The 19,401-nt window shown below is 40.9% G+C and overlaps 1 protein-coding gene across 1 annotated transcript; it reads left to right on the top strand.

Moving 5' to 3' along the window:
- Positions 1 to 2,925: 2,925 nt before the first annotated feature.
- LOC306646485 (vomeronasal type-2 receptor 116-like) lies at positions 2,926 to 19,383 on the top strand (the record flags this gene model as incomplete). Its single annotated transcript, XM_079115085.1, is given in 4 exon segments — positions 2,926 to 2,929; positions 3,875 to 4,005; positions 4,009 to 4,750; positions 19,331 to 19,383. Coding segments are annotated over 4 exon segments (930 nt in total).
- Positions 19,384 to 19,401: the final 18 nt, after the last annotated feature.

The raw sequence follows: 19,401 nt of genomic DNA, 5'->3' as shown, positions 1-19,401 counted from the left end.
CCAGTGCTTCCCGTTCCCCTACATCTGCCACTCCTCGTCCCTTCCTCCACTCTACAGTTTCCATCTGTTGTCATAATTGCTTCTTATTATTTCAATGAATGCATTCTAATTCCACATGAACACTGGGTTCATTGTGGTATATTCATACAAGGACAGAGTAGACTTGGACAGAATTCATTCCCAGTACATCTTCCTGAAGATCAGTGCTGTTGAGATGGTGTCCACCAGAGATTTCCCAATACATTCATGACAACTGCCCCTCCCTGTCCATCCCCTTTCTCTTCTCTTTAGCTCATCCTCTGCTTTTGTGAGATGCTCTTCTTATTCTCCCTCTCTCTCTCACCTTAACACATATGAAAGGAAACTTTCAACCCTTTACTTCTTGACAGTGGCATATTTTCTTTAGCATGATGTTTCCCACTTCCATCCATTTACCAGCAAATGACATAATTTCATTCAAAATTATGACTGAGTAAAACTCCATCATGTATATCTTCCACATTTGTTAACCTTGTGTCTGTTAATGGGCACCAGGGTGATTCCATATTGAGCTATTGTAAATTGTGCTCCTACAACCATTCATTTCAGTAGACTTTTTCATAAATACTGAGGGGTGGAGTAGGTGGGTCCTATTACTGGGTCTTGAGGAATCTGTACACTAACGTCCACAGTAGTAGCACTACTTGTTAATTTCCCCAACAATACACACATACACCTTTTCTTCCATATGATTTCCAGTAATTAATATTAGATGTGTTCTTGATGCTTGCCAGTCTAACTGAAGTGAGAAGAAATCTCAGTACCATTTTGATTTTCAAGAATGAAGGTGTGGTACAAATATTATCAGGCATAGAAACTCTTGGAATCATCACCACATAGAGACTTGCATTGCAGAGCTGTGCAGGAAGAGGTTAAACAAAAAAAAGAGAAAAAGTCTGTGGTGTGGCTGGTGATGCAGGAATAAAAGTGACCAGGAACCTTGGGAACATTTGGCAAAATAAAGTCAAGATAGCAAATGTAATCCAGGTCAACAAGGGGAGGCCCCTTCAACATGGTGGGAGCTGGAGGAGGATGTGCTGAGGACTTCCTACCCACACTGAGATCTCTTAGGAGGGACATGGACAACCTTCAAACTGCTGACAATGTGCAGAATCAACACTATTGCTTCTCTTTCCCCCTAGACTTCTCCATCTGTGTGCAGCCAGAGCTGTGGTTCAGGATTCTGGAAAGCCCCCAGGAAGGGAGGCCTGTCTGCTGCTTTGCTTGTGTGTTTTGCCCCGAAGGACACATTTCCAACCACACAGGTAGATGTAGAAAGAGCCTATGGTCACTCAGCCTCATAACCTGTCCCAGAGGAGAGGAAACCAAGGCTGTGGGCCTCACCCTGGACCATGGAGCACCCTACTCTCCATCCTCCCCTCACTCACTGTTACTCTTCCCATTTTAGCATCACTGCTGCTACCCCATTAGGTGACAGCTTTGTCAGCACTGCTCTTCCTGCTAGGTGCCCCTGCAGAGCTGACTCCAGAGGCCCCTGACCTTGACAGTCAGTGCTGGTGAGATGGTGTCCACCTGAGATTTCTCAGGACACCAGACAGAGTCTGCCCATGCATGGAAGAGGTCGAACACCCAGAGCTCCCTGGGGGTGCACTGAGGTCTTGAACCCAACACTGTTGCCACCAAATGATGAGTATATACAGGTTCATAAAAATATTCTATTCTATTTTGTGCCATGTCATGAACTCTGAACAATTTTGTGCTAAGTACACATACTTGATATGAATATCGCTATAATGTCACATTTTCTGACCTAGTACAAGAAGGGAAGAAATGAAAATATAAAGTCACATTATCCTAAAAAGACACAGTATGGTATATGTAAAGATAAATTTTATATGCATCACCAGTTTCAGGAATTTATGTCAAAATTAAATATGTTCTTGGAAAACAGAAAATGCAGACTTACTCATTTTAAAGTATTTCCATTTTTCAATATATCAATGATACTTATTATAATGACTTGAACCCCCACAAACCTGTTCAATTGAAATAATCTCAACAATAGGAATCATTGATTTCGACCACTTGGCAGAGTCAATACATGTCTTACGATAAAAATAATCTAACCCTATCTCACTTTGAATTTTTCTATTTGAGATGCCAAATGAGTGTGTAAATTAAGAGACAAAAGGCATGAAGTCTCCGTACCCATAATGCAACTTGTACACACTTGTGTGTGCCACACCTGTTTCTGAGGTAGATGCTAGGAACCCTGTTCACTGTGATGAGGAACAAAAGTCTCAAGGAATGTGAAAAACAACCACTTATTACTTATCAGTCTGGAATTCTGAATTGTTGCATGAGTATTGGTTATAAAACCTAAAGAAGATGTTTAATGCAGGAACAGGGAAACTGGTGGCTGGTTCCACACATGAAACAAAATTGATGCACAGATGGGGACATTAAAGAACCCATGGCAGAGGCTGCATCCCTGCTGGGAGAGCAGGTGTGAGCCGTGGCAGAGGGAGCACAGGGCTCCCAGGTCAGGCTGGCACACACACCACCCCTCAAGGAGGGTACCCAGTCACACCGTCTGCTTTAAATGAATGGAAAGGCTTAACGAAATGCCCTGTTCTTCAGGAACTGCATTACCACATCAATTAATACAAAAACAATAACACAGCAGCAATATATTTTCATTCAAAATTCCAATATTTCCATCAATCTCTTTTCAGTATTCTTTTTACACATGATGTTTTAAATTCTTTTTAAAGACTTTTTAGATTCTTATATATACATACAGTTAACTTACTTTATTTCATTGGTCTCAGAGAAAAACAGGAAAATAACCAAGGGAGGAGTCTGCTTCAAGTGTGCAACTACTACCAATCACAGTTGGTATCTGATGAAAGGGAATAGCGTATGATGCGTAAGTAAATGAGTATCAAAAGGTCAAATAATGATCAACTTTTTAAGTTTTGTGATTTTCCAAAGTAAATTTAGAAACATTCCAGGTTCAGCTATTCCTTTCTCCAATCACATTTCCTCTTACACTGCTCATCATACCCCTGGATGATTTGAATTTTCCCTGTGTGAGTCCCACAAGATTGAGTTAAACCCTAAGTGGGCAAGGCCTACTGCTACACAAAGCACATGCTGCTTCACTACCAAGTCACGGGTTTGCCTGAATCCTTTCCTTGATTCTCGTCTGAACTACAAGTAACTGATCACTTCAATCACAGCTGTCACACTCATAAGGCTTTGAGTTAGCAAATCATATTTGAAAAGTGGCTTCTAGGAAACCAAGTAAAAGGGAATCTCATCCACACTGAGCATCATGGGACTCAGCACACACACTCCTAATCCTGAAAGAATTCCAGGGGAGGAAGGAGAAGTGAGAAAATTGAACAAAAATATTCACAGAAAAAGATGATGTTGAAAGAGAAAATTTATAAAATTACCACAAAAATTATGATAGTCATGGAGGTAGGACGCACCAGAAAAGTTTCCTCATTCACCTGTCCATCTGGGTGTGACTAGGAGCTCATTCTTGGGTGAATAGTAAAGAGAAGCATGGCAAAACCGGGTTCAACAGGAGGATGACTCTGGGCGGGGATAGAAAGGGTGGAAGAACCCAGGTCTTGAGGAATACACCCAGTCACTGATCGAGGCATCCCAGACCACAACATCAGAAGGTCCCATGGAGGTGGGTTTGGTCTGAGTTGAATGCATTATCCAGGAGTCAGTAATGGAGGAACTTCTCCATCGAGCAGTGTGTACTCACAGTGATATTGCAAAAATAACCATTTCCTTTAATAAGTTAAATATGAGGAGTTTGTGTAAAAGAAATACTGAAACTTTGCCTTTTCCACAGATACAATGCAGTGTGTCCCATGCCCCACACACGAGTACCCTAACAGTAAGAGGACTCGCTGCCTCCAAAAGGTGGTGACCTTCCTGGCTTATCAAGATCCCCTGGGCATGGCACTGGCCTGCACGGCTCTCTGACTTTCTGCACTCACAGCTGCTGTTCTTGGGGTCTTCCTGAGTCACCAACACACTCCCATAGTCAAGGCCAACAACCAGGCTCTCAGCTACATCCTGCTCATCTCCCTCACCTTCTGTTTCCTCTGCTCCCTGCTCTTCATTGGCCCTCCCAACACAGCCACCTGCACCCTGCAGCCAATAGCATTTGGGCTGGTGTTCACTGTGGCTGTTTCCACTGTCTTGGCCAAAACTCTCACTGTGATCCTGGCCTTCAATATCACTGCCCCAGGGAGAAGGATGAGGCAGTTGCTGGTGTCAGGGGCACCTAACTACATCATTCCCAGCTGCTCCCTGATCCAGCTGACTCTCTGTGGAGTCTGGCTGGGCACCTCTCCTCCCTTTGTGGACTCAGACACACACTCTGAACATGGCCACATCATCATCACCTGCAACAAGGGCTCGGTCACTGCCTTCTACTGTGGCCTGGGATACCTGGGCTCCCTGGCCCTGGGGACCTTCATGGTGGCCTTCCTGGCCAGGAACCTGCCTGACACCTTCAATGAAGCCAAGTTCCTGACCTTCAGCATGCTGGTGTTCTGCAGTGTGTGGCTCACCTTCCTCCCTGTGCACCACAGCACCAAGGGCAAGGTCATGGTGGCCGTGGAGGTCTTCTTCATCCTGGCCTCCAGCGCTGGGCTCCTGGGCTGCATCTTTGCCCCCAAATGCTATGTTATTTTACTGAGGCCACATAGTTGCTCCCTATGTGGGTTCAGAGATAAAACTCTTTGTGGGAGTAATAAGCCTTCTTGAGTTTGTTTATGAAAATCAAGGATCGGAGGGTAAATCTGTACTCTCCCAACAGGTTTTATTGGATTTCTACATGAGATTTCTTCAATGAATGAGCAACACACCCCTTTCTGCAGTAATGACTGTTGCCCTACCTGCATCTATCTCTTTTTCCCATTGACTTGCACTTGAAGTGATTTTTATTCACAAAATCTGCAATGCATCCTGCAGCTCCTGCTCATCTGTGGACTTCCCACCTGCATGTTGACTTCGTTAGACTCCTTCACTGACTTTAGTCATACATAATTTGTTCTAAATTCCTCCAGGATGTTTTCTCTATTTTAAAATTCCTCTATGTGTTTCAGTGATTTCTTATTCTATCAAATAAGTAATATATTTCACTTACTAATTTGAGTACATTTTGAAAATGGCTAATATATTTCTTCTTATTTTTGTTTTTTTCCTGTATCCTTCAGATCATTTTGCAGAGTTTTCCTTCCATGTATCCCTTAGAATCTTAGAGTCATTTTGTCACAGGATGTAAGAAACATGATTCATATTGAACTAGCAATTTATTGAATTCATAATTTCATATTTGAATCCAAGTTGTAGGTACACAACAGTTCATATTTCTACCTGTGGGCAGATAAATATATCTTTCCATTGACCATTTCTCTTCAGCATTTACTCATAAAATATATGCACCTCCATGATTTGCTACAGTATTTATAAATATAGGTATTTATATAGGTAACTATATTATATAAATTCATAGAGAACACCTTTGCAATACCTTGTCTTATATGTGGATATTCTATATATTCTATGAATTAATAGAGAACATTTTTTCTCTGCTAGATTTTCAGTTTCATTATGTTGTAAAAGGAAGGCATTCTTCTTGTAACACACTCATACCACCTTCTTGCGTCTTATATTTGGGCTGATGGTATGTTGAGGGTTTTAGGCACATGAGCTTCTTGGCACTTTTATCTCATCTCTCCCATTCGTTATTCCCCTTCATCCTTTTTGTGTTTATACATACAGTATGATGCCTAATAGTATAGTTGATCATGGGATTCAACTACTTTAATATTCACTAGGAAAGTTGTCAAAATTTTATCATAAAATATCATATACATGTTACACTTTGTGGCATATCCTTTATCCAATGAAAACTTGTTCTTCCATTAAAAATTGATCACAATTTATTAAGATTTGATTGAATGGTTTCCTGGGTTCCTTGACACAATTTTTCTCCTACACCTCTCAATTTTATGAATTTCAGTGATAATTGTGACTCTTTGCTCTTGAGTAAAGACTTGATTGCTCACGGAGTGCAGTTTCTTCATGAGATGATCTATTTTTTATGCACATGTTTGCACTGGTTGTGAATAAATCAATCAATATTTCCATTGGTTGTACTGTCCCTTTAGGATTTTTAAGAATACCTATTCAAAAGAGTATTTCTTCTCTCTCTGCAAAAGAATCTCCTGTGGACAAAGTATGGGACCAGTTCATCAACCATTTCCTTGAGGATTCAGAGAAGAGAGGAGGTGGACAGAATGACAAATGGGGAGGTGGGGTGGGTAAAATGGCAGGAAAACAAAATGGCCATGAGACTGAACAGGTTAGATAGGTAGTGGACAGTTGGATAGACATGACAGCTTTCACTCTAGGTTTGGTACAAAGACAGATCCAGTGATACCCCCATAAACAACATCATACATTTAAGATGAGAACATCCAGTTTATATGAATTACAAGTAGTGGGAACCCAAACATAAACTGAGTCAGCAAAATGAGAATATATCCATGTCTATAAATTGCAGTGTGTCCTGTCCAAAACAGAAAATTCATTGTCTTCCTTGCACAGATTCAATCACATGCTCGTTTAGGACCTCTTCACTGCACCAGGAAGAACAATATCAGATAAGGAGAAGAGTCCCCATGCCTGGACCAAGCACCGTGATTAATCACATCTAAACTCCAGGGATGCTTCAGTGAGAAAAATTAATTCACACTCACAAACCTGGTTATCAAATGAGTAAGAAGAGAATGATAGACTTTGGGAGACAGCTGTAATTATCCATAGCACCCATGTAATCCTAGGAGGACTTACCACAATGTTCACACCACATGCGGAATGGACCTGAATGACATCACACTGTGCTCTATTTGTGTTGCCTTTGTGTTTCCACTACCAGAAAGAAGGAAAAAAGACAATTCCCACTCCTGAATATTCGCATATTGGAAAGAAGGCAAAAGACATCCAAGAAGTGATAGAAAATAGCAAGTGGTTCACAATTCAGGAGAAAATACTCTCAATACAGGAAACTGAGAACAACTCATGTGAACCAATAAACATTGGATTCCTAGGTGGATTTTAGACTTGACCATGTTATGAGAGATGACACAAAATGGTCAAAACACATAGGAGTTGTTGAAAATATTTAAATCAAAATTGAGACATGTCTTTTGATGTCCTAGAAGAGGTAACAGTGAGCTCTACTTGGATTGTGCTCATATATTGGAAGCCTCGTCTTTAATGGGGCAGTGTTTGAAGGGGAGTCATGATGAACACTTGGGACGGGGGGTCAGAGCACTCATGAATGAATTAAGGCCATGAAATAATCAACTTTTCCTCAGTGAGACAAAATGCCTGAGAAAAGAGATTTAAAGAAGGGATAACATATTTTTGCTCAGGTCCAATAAGTGTCAACCCAGGGTCAGCTAGTGCCATTTTTTCCTGTGATGAGGCAGAAAGATGTGACAAGGTCAGCTGCTCACCTCACAGCAGGCAGGAAGCAAAATGGGTCTAGTGGCAGGACATACCCTCACAGGTTGTGCCCCCAGTCACTTACATTCTCCAACTGCTCCAGTGTCCCAGAGTTCCCCGACCTCCCCATAGCACCACCTGCTGAGGACCAGCCTTCAACACAGGAGGCCTCAGGGACATTCAATATCTCAAACACAGTTCACTGCCCCTGGACCCAAAAGACTCATGCACGTCACATCCTGAAAATTTGCATTCAATCCATCATGCAGAGTCTCCCCATAGTCTTAAAGTTCCAGCATTGTTCAAATGTCCACATCTAAAGACTGCTCTGTGACTCAAAGAAAACTTTAGCTGTGAACCCCTACAACATTTTTAGAAGTTGCATATCTCCAACATATGATGGCATGTGATAAACATTCCATTCCTAAAGGAAACCACACAATATCAAAGTAGATTTAGCCCAGAGAAAGACCACAACACAGCAGGGCAAACATTCAATCCTTTCCCTGCAATTCTGGCATCCAGAACATGTGTTGGTGGGATGTTGAACTGAAAGGTCTTGGGTAGCTCTGACCCTATAGGCTTTCTGACTTAAACTCATGTGATCATTCCCTTGAGCTAGTTCTTCTTGTTGTCTGTGACTGTTGTCACCAGAATTTCCACATTCCTGGTATCTCTTAACTTCCTGAGATCTCCACTTCAGTATTAGCTCACTCACATCTTTATGTGTCACTCTCTCAGGATATGGCTGCAGGAATTCCTATCCTGCCACACTTTGCTTGGCCTCCTGGCCTTTCTTGCAGTCTATATAAAAGGGTTTATGGACCATAATACTCTCATTCTGCATGTCTGCAAAACAAGCAACATGTGGATATTGTCAAGTTCTGTTGGAAAAAGAAGCAGTGTCCTGGTCCCCTTGGACCACAGGGAAGCATCCTCTGGTAACTACATGGATGAACATGGTGAAATGATTCCTGGAAAAAAATTGCTAGGGGATTCTGTGGGAGCAGGACTCTCTCTTCTCACAGCAATGTTTTTCATATAGGTCACTCATTGATATCCTCGAGCCTGTAGTAAGCGGGTACAATCATCATTACTGAGATGCCCTCATGGTATCTTCACTCTTGTTCCAGTGCAAAGACCTCAGCTTCTTTTCAATGGCACTAATCTCTTTGCAAGCCACACCCTTCCTAACATCCACCTTACATGGGATCCTTTTCTGGCCAAACTGCTAGTGCTTTAGACCTTTCTGATATGCTTTGCTTCCAATTATTAATGTAAATTTGGCTAAAAGCAACCAGAAACTCCTAAGCCACTGCCTGAATGCTGTTCTTCCGTGACATTTCTTCTGCCATATTCTTTAGTATAAAACCCCTAAGCTCAGCTTCACAGTCTCAGGGCATGGGCAAAATGTAGACAAGTCCTTTGACAGAATCTAACACAAATGGCCTCTCATCTAATCCTCAAGACAGTCCTCATTTTCATCTAAAATCTCCTAGGCATAGTCTTTACTGTGGACATTGTGGTCAGCATTCAGCTCATCCAAGCTTGCACCAGAAACATCTCTTAAGTTTTTTCCACAGTATTCTAGCACTTTTCTATTTTGCAACACCAAAAGGTTTATGGGAAAAGTTTGGAAAGCAACAATTTTCAAACATGAACATTTTCAGCATCTTTCGAGCCACATGCTCAGATAATCATGGCAACATCCCCAGTAGTACCTACTTGCTGTTACCAAGTTTTCATCACTGTGACAATGTTCCTGAGCAAAGTTAATTGAAAGAGGAGCAATTTATTTTGGAGGGCTTTCTGTCCATGAATAACAGGCTCCATTGTCTCTGGACATGTGGTCAAACAGAACATCAGGCAGAAATATGGTAGAGTAAAGCTGCTGTCCTTATGTTGGCTGGGAGTTAAGAGGGCATGGGTGAGGGACCAGAGACAAATATACCCTTCCAGGGAAAGCCTCCAGTTACCTCCTCCCTCCAGTTTTGTTCTACTTCCTAATGTTCTACTACCTCCAAGCAGCACTACCAGCTGGGGACCAAGTGTTCACCATGTGAACATTTGTGGAACATTCCCTTTTCACAAGCCTGCACTTCTGACCGTGAGAATGAGTCATTACCAAGCAATGACCCTCATTTCTTGTCCTTTGACTGTGGCCACATTTTCTTTTCACATCATATGCAGCCATGACCATACATTATTCAGCATGTTATAACACACCATGAGGCCCCCAGATGAGCAATCTCACTTTGGGCTTTCAGCCTGTAGATCTGTGAACTAAGTGATCCTTTCCTTTTACATATGACCCAGTTTCAGGTTTTATGTTAAAGCAACACAAATTGGGATATGACACAGAGAATTGAAAATACCAACTGGTGTTAATAATGTGAAGGCAATAGGTGTCTTTGAAAATCAATTTACATATCTTTTATATTTTGAAGTCAATCCTTGACTTACTGTATGATCCAACATACATTGCTTGCATTGATGTTCACCCAAGAATCATGAAAGAATATAACCACAAAAGGTTTCTATTACAAGGATCATACAATCTTCATGATAGCAAAAATTTGGAAATAACCCAAATGTCCACCAGCAGGAGAATATAAAGCAACACCATAGAATATGGGGTAGTGGAATGCACCTTAGCAATGTAAAGGATCAGTGTTATTTATGTACATAAAACAGGTGTCTTCCAAAATCACCATGTTGAGAGAGAAAGCAGACACCAGGGTCCCTTGTGTGTGAATGTTAAGAACTGATGAAATCAACTACTGTGACAGGAATCTGAGCAACAGTGAATTCTAGTGCTAGGGACAGAGGGAAAAGGGGCAGATAAACCATGCAATCCCTCAGGGTGCTGAACACTCTTCTTTCTGTTCTTCAAACATAGCCTTGATTTAATTCAGGAACACTCTTCTGTATCCAATCTACTGAGGGCTTTTATCAAATGGTTTTTGTGCACCTGTTCAGATGATCACAAGTTCAGAAGTTAATTGGAAAGTGTAATCCATTCATACTCTAGATTATTATTGATATGAAATGGCTTCTGTTATTTTGTTATTTTTCTCCAGTTGTCCTGTGTGCTTTGGTCCCCTCTTCCTCTCTTGTGGTTCATCTTTGTGATTTGTGAATTAAGAAGTTTTGATATTTTTCTTTCATTTTTGTGTATCTTCTCTAGTAAAGACCTTTATACTTTCTTGTGTTTTCATGATGAAAATTTCTTACTTTTGCTTCTAGATTCAGTATTACCTGAAGCAGTTCTTCCAAGACTATTTTGCAGTGATGATTTCTTGTCTTGTTGAGATGCCATTTTTCCTTCATTTCTAAAGCACAGTTTGCTGGGTATAATATTCTTGGTTGAAAGTTTTTGTCATTCAGGATCCTGAATGCATCATTCCACTCTCTCCTGGCCTGTCAGGTTTCTGCTGAGAAATCTTCTGTTAGTCTACTAGAGATTCCCTTTTATGTGTCTTGATTCTTTCCTTTTGGTGTTTTGAAAATTCTCCCTTTGTTTTCAATATTTGACAGTTTGCCAGTAAGATGCCTGAGACAGGACCCTCGTTGGTCAAAGATAATTAAGGTCCATTGAGCTTCTTTGACCTGGATGTCTACATTTTCCCTCAAATTTGGAAGTCTTTCAACCATTATTACCAAAATATATTTATACTGTGACTTTCCTCTCTTATCATTCTGAAAAGTTCATTGTTCACCAAATGGTGTCCCAAAAGTCTCATTGGCTCTCTAATTGTTCTTTGTTTTAATTTTTTTTTTTAACTCTGACTGGGTAATTTCAAATGACCTATCTTGTAGTTGAGGAATTCTCTGTTCTGCTTCTTATAATCTTCTGTTGGGGCACCTCACTGTATATTTGATTTCATTGCATTTTTCCAGTTCCAATATTTTAGTTTGCCGCTTGTTATGATGTATCTCTTTTCTGTATTTCCTTTCAAATGATGAATTGTTCGAATATTGTGGATTAATTGTAGATATTTCATTGTTTTTTCTTAAAAATAGTATTTTCTTTATTTTCTCAGGCAATCCATTCATACCCTTTTCCAAAGAATATGTTCCTAGTAAGTTATTGTCATAGTACATTATTTTTTAATTGAATTTGATCCTAAAAGTATATTTGTGTGTATAATGAATCAATTACCTCTCCTAATTTTTTATAAGGAATTAAACCCATGATGCCTAAACATTGACCCATATCCCCAGCCCTTTTATTTATTTTTTATTTTAATGCAGGTTCTCCCTAAGATTCCTAGGGTCTCACTAAGTCACTGAGTCTGGATTCAAATTTGTAATCCTCTTGTTCAGCCTCTCTGGGACTACAGAGTGCACCACCATGCCCATCTCCTCTCCTAATTTTATATAATGACTGAGGTAGTGAAAGTCCCTCGTGCACTTGTGACCTAAGCTTTCAGTTGGGTGGACTATGTTGGACGTGGTTCCATGTGAGCACAGTAGTGCTATCCCTGTGTACCTTCCCCAACAGTGACCAACATTATCTATGCCTGTGTTTGTCTCACTAGTCTCAACTGAAGTGGTTTGTGTGATTATTCTATGGGCTGGGATGTAGTTTGCTACAGGTTGTGGCAATCCATGGTGTGAAATTTGTATCCCTAGGTGCAGGTTGCTGTCAGTTTGGGTGGATCATTCTGTGGAGAATCCACTCTAGCAGGCCTGGTCACATAAAGTACACAGTGTGAGAAAGTGCAGGCAGGATATCTTGATTGAGGTGTCTGAGACCTGTGGATTGGCAGGGATGAGCCCATGGCACAGACAGGCTCCATTCAGTGCCTGTGCACTGTGGGTTTGGCCTCATAGAGTTCCAGAGGCCAAGTAGCTGAGATCAAGTTGGTCAGCTACTTGAATATGACACAAGAGGGAGAGAAATGTCCTCCTAGCTGCTTCTTGACAATTTTCAGACCAAATCACATGGAGTATGCATCTCAGGTGATATAGAGGCCATAGATGGGTCAGCAGGGCTGGCTAGAATATCAGTGAGGCTGAGGAAGAGTTGAAAGATGGTAAAAAGCTCTCTGGGCCATTAGTGCATGGACTGGGTGAAGGAGTTTCTCACTGGGTCCACACAATGCTAAGCTCCTCAAGGGGAACTGCTGGTATGCTGTTCAGGGACTGCAAGAGACTGGACAGGTCACCTGCATGATGCAGGAGGCATGGCAGTGCTCACCAGATACTTTGCAAGGTTGAAATTGAGTAGGCTGAGGCCCAAGCCAGAGGGAGAAAGCCCTGTGGATGCTTCCTACATCATGGGTCAGGGAAGTCCAAAGAGGACACTGTAGCACAGAGCTTAGCTAGCAGAGGGCCCAACATGAACTGGACTCTTTCTCCTTGGAAATACAGCAATGTGGACTCCTCAGTAGCTCCCACAAACTGGGCTCAGATCCTCTGAGGATCAAAGACCTCTAGACAAGAGCACTTCTAGTTTCTCAGCCCGGAGCAGGGATTGCTTATTTGCTCCAGCTGAGCGTTCATCCACCATGCAAATGCAAATTTGGTTCAGGATTGATCTGAACGGTGGAGATGGGACAGGCATGCCACATGCTTTCTTTCTCAACTCACAAAGCTCTGCAGTGTCACTGTGACCTCCCTCCTGCACTCCAGTTATCACCCTCAATGGGGTAACAACAGCCACTACCTGCTCTTCATGGTCTTTATTTGTTAAGGGAAGCACACCTGGATTCACTCTCTCATCTTCTGACATCACTTCAACAACAGGATATCTGAGTTTCAGCAAATACACTAAAAACACACAAGTCTTTTTAATAAATGACACTGAGTAAGCATTAACCAGAATACAGATTAAGGTCTTTGTTTTACACCCTAAACAAAAATAAAACTCACGTGAATTAAAGACTGAAATTTTAAGTTACTGAAGTCAAACCTGGGGGGACAGCTCATGACATGGGTCTGGGCATTGACATTTAGGACGTGATCCACCCCAAAATCCACCAAAAACATAAATCTGAAAATGAGATTGCTTCAAATTGAGAAGTTTCTACATAGCAAAGGAAATAATCACCAGAGTGAGGATACAGCATAGGGCTTGAGAAAATATATGGTCGATCACCATATTATGACCTTGTCATTGCAGCATTATGATTAACATAGTGACTGGATTCACTGTGGTATATTCCTGCATACAAGGACACAATTTTGGTAGATTCCATTCCCCAGTAGCTCAGCACCCCTCCTCTCCTCCCTTCCTGGTACATCTTGCTCAACTCCACCCGTGTCCACCCATCTCCTCTCTGATTTCTTGAGGTCACTTCTTAAAGTTTTTCTCTCTTTCACATATGAGATAAAACTTTTCCTCGGTCTAGCTTGTTTCACTCAACATGATACTCTCTATTTCCATCCATTTTCTTCCAAATGACATAATTCATTCTTCTTTACAGCTGAACAAAACTCCATTGGGTCAGTATGCCACCTTTTCCTCATCCATGCATAGGTTGATAGACAATTCTATATTTCCTCCATAACCTGGCTATTGTGAATTGCATGGGTATGCTTGCATCACTAGAGTATGCTGACTTTAATTCTTTTGTAAAGACACTGAAGAGGGCTATAACTGGGTCACATGGAGTTCCATTCCTAGTCTTTGGAGGAACCATCACCCTAAATCCATAGTGACTGTCTTTATATGCAATCCCCCAGCAACATCACATAACTGTCCTTTATCTGCCATGTCTTTGCCAGCATTTATTATTATTACATAATTTGATCTGCTAATAAAAATCTCAGTGTAGTTTCCTTGCATTTCCCTGATTGCTACGGATGTTGTTAAGGTTGTTGAATATTTCCTCAGATATTTGTTGAAATTATTAACACCTTCTTTTGACAAATGTCTAGTTTATTTGCTCATTTATTGATTGCATTATTGGGAGATGTTAAGTGTTTTGAGTTCTTTATATATTCTGGATATTAATCCATTCTCAGGAGAGAGGCAGGAAAGATTTTCTCCCAGTCACCCATTCTGTAAGCTCTCTTAACAGTCTTGTTTCCTGTGCTGTGCACAAACTTTTAAATTTGATACCATATACTCTTATTCTTGGTATGATTTCCTGAGCTTTATGAGTCCTATTGAGGAAGTCAATGCCTACATCTCTATATTGGAGTGTTGACTCTATATTTTATTCTAGGAGTTGCAATTTCTGGTCTGATTCCTGGTTCTTTGATCCTTTTCAGTTGACTTTTGTGCATGGTGACAGGGATCAGGTTTCCTTCTTCTATATGTAGATATCAAATTTTCCTGATGGAATTTTTTAAAAAAATACTGTGTTTACTCCTATCTATGTTTTTGCTGCCCTTGTCAATGATCAGATGACTGTCTCAGTGTGGGTTTGTCACTGTGCCTTCTACCCTCTTCTGCTGGTACACATTGTGTCTGAATGCCAGTGCCACACAGTCTTTGACACTACAACTCTGTGGTCTAATTTGAAATCATGCATTGTGATGTCTCCAGCATTGTTTTATATCCTTACAATTTCTTTGGCTATTTTGGGTACTTTGTTGTACCATATGAATTTTAGGACTATTTTTCTAGTTCTGTGAAAAAGGCCTTTGGTATTTTGATGGGGGATTGCATTAAACATAAATATCACTTTTGGTAATGTGATCACTGTAACAATGTTAATTCTGCCTGTACATAATCTTGGGAGTTCTTCCACCTCCTAGTGCCTGCCTCTATGCTTTTTCTCACTTTTTGACATTTTCATTGGAGAGTTATTTCACCTCTTCAATTATATTAATCCCTGTGTTTCTGAGTCCTCATTACTTTTTCAGTGGTTTTTGTATTCGTGCTTAGAAAAACTATTGATTTTTTGATTTTGTATCCTACTATTGTGATGAATCTGTTAATCAGTTCTAGGTCTTTTCTGCTAAAGTTTTTAGACCTTCTACATACAGAATCACATCATCTGCAAACCTGACTGAATTCCATCTTCTGACTGATTGTTCTGCCTAGAGTTTCAAGAACTATATGGAATAAGAGTGGTAGAATGGACATCTAGGACTTGGTCTGATTTTTGAGGAAATGCTTTCAGCTTTTCTCTGTTTACTAGCGTGTCGACTTTGAGTCTGTCTAATGTAGCCTTTATGGTGTTGAGGAAAGTCCTTCCCTCCCTGCTTTCACTGGTGTTCTTCACATGACTGGTTGATGAATTCTATCAAAGGCTTTTTCTGCCTCTATTGAGAACATGTGATTTTTGTATCAAATTTGATTCGTTTGATGACTTACACAGGTATTGATCTTCAAATAATGAAGAATCCTTGCAGCCCTTAAATGAAACTAATTCACTACTATGTACTATCTTATTAATATGTTCATGAATATGGTTTTCTAATATTTTCTTGAAGGTTCCTGTATCTATAGTCATCTGGGATGTTGATCTACTTCTTTCCTTGGATATGTCCTTTTCGGATTTGGTACTAGGGTGATATTGACTCCACAAAATAAATTTGGAATTTCCACTTTCTATTCCACGGAGTAATTTGAGGAGCATTGGTGTGAGTGTTTTAAAGTTCTGGTAGAACACAGTTGGAAATCCATCTGGTCCTGGGCTTCATTGTTGTTGTTGCTGTTGGAAGACTATTTATTCTGCTTCAAAATCTTTGGATTTTATTGATCTATTTAGGTCTTCTTTTTCCTCTTAGTTCAACGTTGGGAGGTCATAGGGATTACAGATGAACTTAAGGAAGAAATTTAAATTTTTATTACTACAGTCTAGTTACACATATTAGTGAATTTCCTTTTGACGTGACCATATATGCACAGATTACAATATGCTCCATTTAAGTTCCAGTACTACCTCCCTCCTTTCCTCCTCCCTCCCTTATTTATCCTCCAGGTTCTTTACAGTGGGACACTATAAATATGGTTCTAAGAGCAAAGTGTGTACCTATGAGTGCCTACATTAAAAAAATATTCCTAATAAACATCCAAAAATGTATCTCAATTTCCTAGAAAACTAAAAACAAATCAATTAAAAATGAGTAAGTTAATTACCATCAGAGCTGATCAGAGAATAAATAAACAGGATGTAGTATCAATTTAACAGAGAGGTGGTTCTTTGAAAAAAAAATCAAGATTGATAAACCGTTACCCAAAAGAACAAAAGGAGAGAAGACCCAAATTAATAAAACATGAAATAAGAGACCACCACAGAAATAAATGAAATCCACAGGATTATTAGGGACTGTTTTTAAACCTATGTTCCAAAAAATTAAAAAATCTGGAAGAAACATACAAATTTCTAGACACATACAACCTACCCAAACTGAACCAAGAGGTATAGAAAACCTAAAAGACGAGTAACAGGTGATTAGGGTGAACCAGTTCTGTGGACTTTCATCAACAGTAAACCACATTTTAATGTGAGACTCTCCAGATTATACTAGAGGTAAATATCTCTAGCACCTAGGGACATTATCAGAATATCAAGGGGTAAAGTGTTCCTCAGGTGTCAGTAAGCAAATCTATCCTGTGCTGTCCAATGTATAAAAGTATAGCACATGTAATTAGTGTGGTGCATAACACTTGATGATGTGACTATCTTACTGATTAATGTGAATTCTATGTGATACTTCTCATCCTTCTACCTACATATTCCTTATCCTTATGTAAAAACTGGCTCATTGTAACATAGTATGCCATGGTCCCCTGCAGTGCCCTCCTGCATCTCCTGTTACTCTGTCTCCTGATGGCATCATTTTCTCTCCTGCTTGAGTCTATTGTTGGGTTCTTCATGGCTCTGGGTGCAACAGGCTGTACCCCATATATACACACCACAGAGCCTCAGTACAGAGTCAGATGTACCATCTAGGTATATTTAAGGACTGTCTGAGAGGTTCCAACACCAATGAAAGTGCATAACATATGTCACAGAATATGACCCAGCACACATCACTGGATTTGCAAACAGTACATATAATAAGGCATTAATACCCAAAGTGAATAAGGAACACAGACAACTCAATGCTAGGAAAACAAACAACCCAAAGGCAAAAAATGGCATGTAGCCTGAATAGACATTTCTCAAAACAAGATATAGAAAGGGCCAATAGGTACATTTACAAATATTCAACAGCAATCATCAACAAAAAACGCATATTAAATTGTAAGATATCACTTTGTTCCTCATACTATGGTTATTATCAAGAACACAAAAGGAAGTGTTAGTTTAGATGTAGAGATAACTCTTCCAAACTGCTGAGAAGAATATAAATCAATACATTCATTGTGAAGAACACCATGTTTTCCCCAAAAAACTAGCAATAGAACTGCCCTATGATCCAGCATACCCACTACAGGGTACATACATGTAGAGTGTGAGATCCTTACACCCAAGGGACATTGGTCCCCCCACATCCACTGCAGCACAGTGTGTAACACCCAGGAAGTAGAATCCACCCAAGCATGCATCAACAATGAACACATGATGAAGACACACATTCAAAATGTACTGGGAAGCAGGATGCACCTAAACCTCCACAGAAGGAGGAGATCCAGTTACCTGTGAACAGGAATGATTAACCAGGAGGACACTATGTTCAGTGAAATAAGCCAGGCTGAGAAACACAAATACCCCTCACCACACTCATCCAGGGATATAAATGTCAAACCCAGAAGCAGAGTCAGATGGTGGTGGTCAGAGGCTGAGCAGGAAGGGCTTGGGGAAATACGGGGAAAGGAAGCAAATTCTCAATTATCCAGGAGGAACAAGTTCAGGAGATCTGCTAGCATGCTCAGGACAGCTAGTGGAAAATATTTTACACTTAAAACCTGCTGAGAGAACATGTAAGTGTTTGTGTCAAAAATAAAAAAATATGGGAGTAAATACTTCTGTTAAATAGCTTGACATAGTCATTCCTAAGCACATATATATCATCTCAAATCATCTTCTGTAAAACAAAATGTATACCATTTATACTTGTCAACAACAATTTAAAATAAAAATGAATGCATTAGAAAATGCTCTCACAAAACTTTTTCATATATACTGGCATCAAAAGGACGTGACAGGGGAGAGCAGGGCTGTGTGGAGAGCAGGACTTTGAGGCTGCATCACATGAAACCAGGAAGTGAGGAGACTGGGGCAGGGATTCTGACAGGGCAGAGCTCAGAGCATCAGGCTCAGGGGTCACTAGGTTCAGTTCTGTGAAGAGGTTGAGGTCAGCCTCCTGTCCTGTCCTCAGCCCAGCCTACACCCCATCAATCATGAAGCCCGTTAATCCAGGAGGACACTGAGGCCTGATGGTGCTGTTAGAGGTGGTGGTCAAGGCCTATGGGGGTTGCACAGGAAGTCTTCACTGACTGACCTCAGCCCTCACCATCCTGCTAACACATCATGTGCAAGGGCCTCCTGGGTGCTTGGTCCATTCCAACACCAGCTCATTCAGACTTGCCCAGTTCCTCAGATCAGGCATCTTACACATCCACCCTTGGCCTCTGAGGCCACAGGGTTGCAGGGCCCACTGTCTCAGGACACAGATTCCCAATGCCCTGTTGGAACATCATGAAGTCCTAGGCCCCACAGGAGGAGTGACAAACATGTTTTTCAACTGCATTTGTCATCAAGTTGCAGGGTGTCAGGTGCAGAGCCTTGGGCACTTTCCCCAGAGGTCCTGGAGGGACTGAAGGGAATCAGAGAAAAGACAGGGAGCCAGAGCTGCTCTGACCACAGGACACTAAGGGCAAGGTCCCTGCACCAAGTCTGCCTTAATAACCCCCTTGCTCCTGGCTTTTCAGGGTCTGGTCAGCTGCTCCTGCATGTGCTCTCCCAGTGGGAGGGCGCGGAGTGAGGGGATTTCCTGTGCCCT

Source organism: Sciurus vulgaris, assembly GCF_902686455.1.
Source record: "Sciurus vulgaris genome assembly, chromosome: 16".
Classification (NCBI taxonomy): Eukaryota; Metazoa; Chordata; class Mammalia; order Rodentia; family Sciuridae; genus Sciurus; species Sciurus vulgaris.
This window is presented reverse-complemented; position numbering and strand designations above follow the sequence as displayed.